Source organism: Clupea harengus, chromosome 16 (genome assembly GCF_900700415.2).
Source record: "Clupea harengus chromosome 16, Ch_v2.0.2, whole genome shotgun sequence".
Classification (NCBI taxonomy): Eukaryota; Metazoa; Chordata; class Actinopteri; order Clupeiformes; family Clupeidae; genus Clupea; species Clupea harengus.
Window position 1 is genome coordinate 622,501 of NC_045167.1, and position 8,087 is coordinate 630,587.

The 8,087-nt window shown below is 40.7% G+C and overlaps 1 protein-coding gene across 1 annotated transcript in view; it reads right to left on the minus strand.

Moving 5' to 3' along the window:
• The window catches only part of slc6a1l (solute carrier family 6 member 1, like), a 12,456-nt gene extending 11,179 nt beyond the window's left edge, over positions 1-1,277 (minus strand). The window contains exons 1-2 of the mRNA XM_031582386.2: positions 939-1,277; positions 98-555 (exon numbers count right to left, since the gene is read on the minus strand). Of these exons, the coding sequence (XP_031438246.1) occupies positions 98-338 (241 nt within the window). The 5' untranslated portion in view covers positions 339-555; positions 939-1,277. The remainder of the gene's footprint in view (positions 1-97; positions 556-938) is intronic.
• Between the last annotated feature and the right edge of the window lie 6,810 nt (positions 1,278-8,087).

The window sequence follows — 8,087 nt, forward strand, 5'->3', positions numbered from 1 at the left end:
AAAAGTTACGTTTTTTGTCAAGGTGTCAGTTACAATGTCCCTTATTGTGAAAATGTACCGTGAAATAAAGGGTTTGGTTATATTCCTTATCTCTTACCGCCTCCATTTTTCCCACAGAGATAGGGGAATCGCCAGACATTGCCCAGCCCGATGGCATATCCAATGCAGGAGAGTAGGAAGTCAAATTTGCCCTTCCAGGAACCCCTGTCTGGAACGTCTTTATCCTTGTCATCTTCATCAGTTTGTGATGTGTAATGGTCCAGATCTTCGAAAGGGACTGCCTGCTTCACCTCTGAGGGAGAGTTCAGGTCCACTGTACTCTGGCCTGTCTTCCCCATCGCTGTCTCACACCCCTCACAGCCAGCCCTTAAGGTCTTCAGACAGTCTAGGACTGTTATGGATCCAGTGTGGAGCTCAACTCCTCAGGGATACCCCGCAGATCACTTTGGCACTATAGTTTCTGGAGTTCAAAGGTTGAAGTGGGTTTCCAGGTTTCAAGCCACTTCAATCTGCTGTGGGTCTCGGGAGTCCAAGGTGATCAGGGAATCATTCTGACTGCAGAGTAACAAAGGGAAGTCAGTTTTCAACAAGCTGCCATTGTCAGAGCATCGGTCTCTAAAATATCTGCAAAGCTAAAATGTCTTATTCTTTTTTGCTGTAATTAGTGATCTATAAGTTATATGTCTCATATGTATTCATAGCACACCATGCCTACTTTAAAATGGCATTGCATTGTTTTGCCTGGCAATTCATGTACAATAAAATGACTGATATTGAGACTTTGACTGACTGATCCTTAGATGAGTCTCCTCAAATATATATGGTTCTGATGTTACCTTCCCCTGCCTCTCCGTCACTCATATGTGGTCTATTCATTGAATAAGCACAGGATTCCTCAGGCTGATTCCAATAATGAAATGAATAAAAGGAAGCCATACCTTTCAAGAGAGGCTCTGACGCCTTTAACCAAAACTTCGATGCTGAAATTGGTGTTCACCTGCAGACAAAGGCAACCTCCGCTCATCCACTGGAGCCGGACCAGCCACACCAACCAAACTCTGCCATGTACTCTGCCTTGCCGGAAGGAACTGACAGGCCAAAAAAAAAAGTCTGAGTTACCCTCCCTCCCCCTTTTTTAGCTGGAAGGCCCCCTTCTCTGGTGGGTGGGTGGGTGGTATTGATCTGCAGATAATAAACTTCGACCTGTTGTCTAACTGGATTATTGCTTTACCAGGATGAGTCCCGGCAGCAAGTGTGGAGTCGATTCCTGGTTCCGGGAGAGAGTGTGTGTGCATGTGCATGTGCATGTGTTTGTTTTCTTACAGTGTGTGTGTGTGTGTGTGTGTGTGTGTGTTGTCTGTTTGTTGGTGTGACTGTCAATTCTCCAGGGCTAGTTTGGTTGCTATGGAATTGTCCCATAGAGGAGCGGTTTCATTTGAGGACTGAAAAGAGCTTGTTGAGATTTGGAACTGAAGCAGGCACTAGGCCTAAATTATAGACAACATGAGGTCTGTAGGAAAAATAAAAACTCCAGGGACTAATTGGCACGGTATAAAAAGAGGTAGGAATGAAATCCGATTGAAGTAGTACGGCAGAAATGTGTATATATTATTAACTGGAGGGGAAAGGAATAGTGGTGCGTGTCAACCCTAGGCTATCAAATGAAAAAGAAGTGTAAGCTAAGTGTGTGTGTGTGTGTGTGTGTGTGAGATGGGAGGGAGGGAGAGACCGCAGACTACAGAGAGCATGTGTTTGTGTGTGTCTCATGGGGGAACATTTTATGTATCTACATTTGTTTTAGTTTTTTTGCTATTTCATTTTTATTCTGCAGCTCACAGAATAATGTGTGTAACTTAGAATGTCAGAGCCAAGTGTTCTTCATCCAAGTCTCCCTCATTTGGAGTAGTGTTGTAGCAGCTTCACCATTGGAGCTGAGTGACAGAAGGTTGACTGTTGTAGCAGCTTCACCATAAGCTTCACCACCGTATGTTAAAATGTTAAAAAGTTTTCTATTATGCTTATGTTAATTCATTTTTATTGTATTGTATTATTATAGTTCGTTTTTAATATGTTGGCACTCTGAGATTCTTTTGAATGAAGAGTGCATTACAAATAAAATAAATTATTATTATTATTTATTATTATAAGAGCTGAGTGACAGAAGGTTGACTGTCCATGGAGGGCCAATGTGTTTCTTCTTTAAGTGCTGCACATTCTGTCTGCATTTCTCATGATAAAGGTCTGTTCATCACAAGATGGTGTAGAGACTGATGAAGGGCAAAGTCTCCAGTAACATGGCTTTCCACTCAAATCAAATGTAAAGATTTAAAACCATACCCAAGCCTATTGTATAATGGCCTTTCCAGTTATAATTGTCATTTCTACAATCGTTAGACAATAGTTGAAGAATTGTCAGAGCTGGTTTTCATCACTCTGGCTGCTCTGTCCTTTGATCAATAGGGGCTAATTATACCTTTGAGACCCAGTTGTGGGTTAAACACACACACACACAGAAAGATCTACACATACATACATACATACATACATACATACATACATACATACAGTACATACATACATACATACATACATACATACATACATACATACATACATACATACATACATACATACATACAGTACATACATACACACATAATATACATACACATGGTGAACAATAAAGACACTTTAAAGTCATTGAAATGATTGCTTACATACTTTAAAATTCAGACATGACATTTAAATTGAACTTGACATTTAAATCGTATTGAGATATCAGATAAACACAAGACAGGATTAGATATACTGTATATGAAAATGAATATTGTGAAGATAACATTTCTATGACAACACAGTCAGAGAAACTCTTCTCCTATACATACAACTCTTCGACCTTTGACCTCTTGGACACCCCTGTGCCTCTTTTCAGTCCCAGATTTAGATAGATTACAAATGATTCACAAATGGGGTGCTTGTTATATTGCCATATCTGATCATAATTTGGTACTGCCTTTAAGGGGTTAAAGTAGAGGTACCCCTTCTGGATATAAAAATCACTCTGTCGAGAGGTCATTAGATATGGAGCTAAAACAGACACCGGCATTGATAAAAGAACTAAACTGAACAATAGAACATTGGCGTTGAAACACTTGTATTGAAATTAACTTTGAACTGAAATATCAGCCACTGAAAATATCTTTTGATGTTTTTTTGTTTACTCTGATGTGCTTTTTCAATGACAATCTTTTCTTTGTTTCTTTATGTCAGCCTTATTCAGTGCAGGAATTTTTAGGAGTTTTTACACTGCAAGTCTTTTTTCGATGTCAACTTACTGTCTCTGTTTTGGCATGGATAGGGAGGAGTTTGATGGGAGGGGCAAGAAATACATGTTTTGCATAGATCCTGTGTGGGCAACGCATCTCTGAACAGTTTGTCCATCATTATAAACAAAAAAAACCTCAAAACATCTTTTGAATGCCCAAAGTTAATATCAATACAAGTGTACAATGCCAAATCTTTTAATATTCAGTTTAGATTTTTTTTATCAATGGTGATTTAGTCTCTGTTTTAGCTCCATAATTAGCAAGGTTGTGAAATAACAAGCAAAAAGGATTACTTCAGAGACAACGTGATTCAAATGAAGTGAAGAAAATATCCACGTTTAGATCAGAGGTGTTACTGGGAGGTCATTTTTGGGTGGGCGTTTTGATTATTTGGGTGCAGAAATAGAGTATGTATGGGTGTAGTTTAATTATGAAAAGGGGGGCATCCAATTTCTGTAGGTGGCTCAAAAATTGTGATTGCAGCAAAGGGGTTCTCAAATAAGTATTAGGCCTAATGTATAGGGGTTGAAAACCTTTGCAAGGCACCGTATATTGTGTTGTATTGTATGTATTATATAAATAGGTATTATTCTACAGCTGCTTGGAACATATGAACACACACACTCACTCTTTATTGTCACAAAATGTAATCGTAAATACAAAAGAATAATAGTATAACTTAGATCTGTTGCGTTGTAACTTCTTTAGAACACAGTTGATGAGTTATATACAAACCTACACCCACAGATGTGAACACGCACACACAAACACACACACACACACACACACACAGACACACACACACACACACACACACACACACAAACACACACACACGCACACACATACACACACACACACACACACACACACACACATACATACGTTCCAGGGAGATCATTCCGTGCATGTGACAGGATACTGAGCCACCTCTAATCAATCATGTGAGCGAAATGCTGATGACTTTGATTGGCCTTGTATTCATAGAAATTGATTGGATGCTGTAGCCTTTTTTCACCAGTCATGACCACAGTTTGTTTTAAAGCTAAACATGAATGGAACTATAATGAAAGCAAACATTAGTGAAACTATAATGAAAGCAAACATGAATGATTTAAATTCTAGGGAGCAACTGTTGTGAACAGAGGTAGAATGAGAGGAGGTAAAATTCACAAATCCCACATGAAACATTATACACATCTATGAATAAATAAACTAAATCCTACATAGCCTTTGACATAAACATGTACTTATTACATCCTAGTTATTTCCATACAACCATACAGGCTTACAGGCCTAATGTAGAGTAAGGGGCTAAGTCAGCAAGGAAGCCAAAGTTCAGCACAATTCAGCAATAATAACTCATATTAATTTGAGGATTTTCTTTAATGTAGATATTCACACATGTGGAACACCTCCTGATCCTGATATATTCCTTACTGATGTTTGTAGTGCTATCCTATGAACAAATGGTGCCAAAAATATCTGTAAAATTTGGTGGCACTGTTAATCCAAAGCCCTGATATGTGGGTGCAAGAATGAAATTCATAAGAGCAGTAAAAACTACTGAACCTTTCCACAAATTCTCTCTCAATCTAGCTGATAAACCTATAACACAATCTGGGTGTAGGCTGGCAATAATGGTACAGCCATTATGGGGAAGGAAGACTGTTTCATTTAGTCCCCCTTAGATGAATTTGAAAGAATAGAAATATTTACGTATAAGCACTTGGAAGAATTGGTTACCTTCCTGTTTCAATACACAACTAGTATAAAGGCCATACCTAGAGCCACCACAGCAGTAGGCCACAATCAAACCCCTAACCCCCACACCCTAAGTCTGTGTTACATTAACACACATTACATTGCACATTGCTCATCCACATTGCACTCCTGTTTTGCTTTTTGCACTCTACTTTCCACTTTTTTTTATATTCATTGTTTATATATTTGTATCGTATATATTGTGTTTTTTGGTTCTTATGTGTAGTACTTTTCTTATGTGTAGTACTTATTTGTGATTTTATGTTATGTGTAGTACTTATTGTGTTTCTATGTTTTTATGTTTTATGTTTACTGTATGCACCTTCACACTAGAAAAAATTCCAAGTAGGTGTAAAGGGGGGCATCCAATGTAAGGTGTAAACCTACTTGGCAATAAATCCCATTCTGATTCGGATTCTGATTCTGATTCTGATTCTAACGGCCAGCAGTAGGTCACAATCAAACCCCTAACGGCCATCAGTAGGTCACAATCAAACCCCTAGCGGCCAGCAGTAGGTCACAATCAAACCCCTAGCGGCCAGCAGTAGGCCACAATCAAACCCCTAACGGCCAGCAGTAGGTCACAGTCAAACCCCTAGCGGCCATCAGTAGGTCACAATCAAACCCCTAACGACCAGCAGTAGGTCACAGTCAAACCCCTAACGGCCAGCAGTAGGTCACAGTCAAACCCCTAGCGGCCATCAGTAGGTCACAATCAAACCCCTAACGACCAGCAGTAGGTCACAGTCAAACCCCTAACGGCCAGCAGTAGGTCACAGTCAAACCCCTAGCGGCCATCAGTAGGTCACAATCAAACCCCTAACGACCATCAGTAGGTCACAATCAAACCCCTAACGACCAGCAGTAGGTCACAATCAAACCCCTAGCGGCCATCAGTAGGGCACAATCTTCCAAGCAAACAAAGCAGTCAACTCGGTTAACAGGGTGGGGCAACCCAGTTGCAGTGTGCAGGGGATAGGAGTGAAAGGGAGAACACAATGCACACACACACCCTATAATCATTTGGAGGTTGTACCAGCCAATAATAAGCATATCAGTCTGCCCCCAGGGTTTTTCTTTTGCTTGTGACTATTTCCTCAGAACTTTGAGATCTTTTTTTTTCTGAAACCTTCCAGTCACAAGTTACTATGCTTCTAACTCACTGACTCTGAACCAGCATTTACTGCAGTGAAGGTTTATATATTCTGGTGAAAAATAATTTATCTCGTGCATTTAACTGACATTAACCAAATTCTCATGTATTACAGAGCAGTTTGTTTGCCTTCACATCATCATCATCTGTGACCTTTGTCCAGTGCCCATGTCCCTCTCCTATGTTAACTCTTGTGATTGGATCAAAACTCGAAGAGTATTATCAGTTGATTGGCTAAAATGATGTTCCATCTGTGTTCCACTAGATTGTCCGACCCTAAGGCTGTGGGATGAAAGTGTCTGTTAATTGAATGTCACTTTGGATTACATGGATGACAGCCCTGGATCCTGCCTGAGCTTGACCTCATAATGAGCAAGAGAGAGAGAGAGAGAAAGAGAGAGAGAGAGTGTGTGTGTGTGTGTGTGTGCCTGTGTGTGTGTGTGTGTGTGTGTGTGTGTGTGTGTGCCTGTGTGTGTGTGTGTGTGTGTGTGTGTGTGTGTGCCTGAGCTTGACCTCATAATGAGCAAGAGAGAGAGAGAGAGAGTGTGTGTGTGTGTGTGTGTGCGTGTGTGTGTGTGTGTGTGAGAGTGTGTGTGAGAGAGAGAGAGAGAGAGAAATTCACCTTAAGAATATGAAATATTAAGGATACATATTTTTTTAAGTTCTTAAACTAGGTGCGTGCATTTACTCACACATGCGCAAAGGGTAGACATACCATATATGAACATGCTGCATTCACACATATGAACACGCTGCACTCACACATGAACACACTGCACTCACACATGCATATATGAACACACTGCACTCACACATGCATATATAAACACACTGCACTCACACATGCATATATGAACACACTGCACTCACACATGCATATATGAACACACTGCACTCACACATGCATATATGAACACGCTGCACTCACACATGCATATATGAACACGCTGCACTCACACATGCATATATGCACACACGCAAATAGACAGACGGACTGTACTGCATATCCCTGTCTAGTACTTCATTTTAAAATAAATAGATATTTTGATTGGGTAGCACTAGTGCACATCGGTGGTCTGAACTGACCTCCATTCATTTGGCAGTGCTTGGTCAAGCAGATGATGTGAAAACGCATGGCTATTCCGTAGTTCTAGAACTAATACTGAAAGACCTTGTATTCTTGGAGTCAGAAGGGATCTTTGTTTCAAGTGAAATGTGAAAGTTATCGTACAGTGGGTGCCAGCAGACGATGTAGCTGCACATTCATTTGGGGGATTTATGGAAAGTTTTTCAGTACCCATGAAGACCTGTGTGGTGTGCTATGATGAGCCCACATGATCATTTGAGCTAGACACACCAGGACCACCTTCAGTTCCGTCTCCAGATTGACCTGACACTGGATCATTGTCTGAGTACGGTGGTTGATAATCCAGATTGAAAAATAAGATGGCCAGTTACAGAAACAGCTTGAATGCCCTGATTTGATCGTCAACTCCTCCCAACACAGTAGGCCTGCTGTGTAAATGTAGTCTGCAGTCTTGTAAAGTAGAGCTGAACTACTTCGTCCCTCTCCCAACTGGTGAAACTTAACAGACACTGGAGAAAGTGTGGGGAGGGCTTCACAGCAATGTCAAGATTAGGGACAACCGGAAAGCTGTTGGTGAGAAGATGTCAAAAACCTTTCCTTATTGCAGGCAGGAAACAACTGAGGACGGCCCACATGTCCAAGACCTGTTGGAGAGATGGCCTGCTCTCTTTTATGTCAAGATTTGAAACTGACACTGGTTGTGGCACCAGGAAGTTGGTTCCAGAATTGAGCACTTTAGTAGCTGAACGCTGCTTCA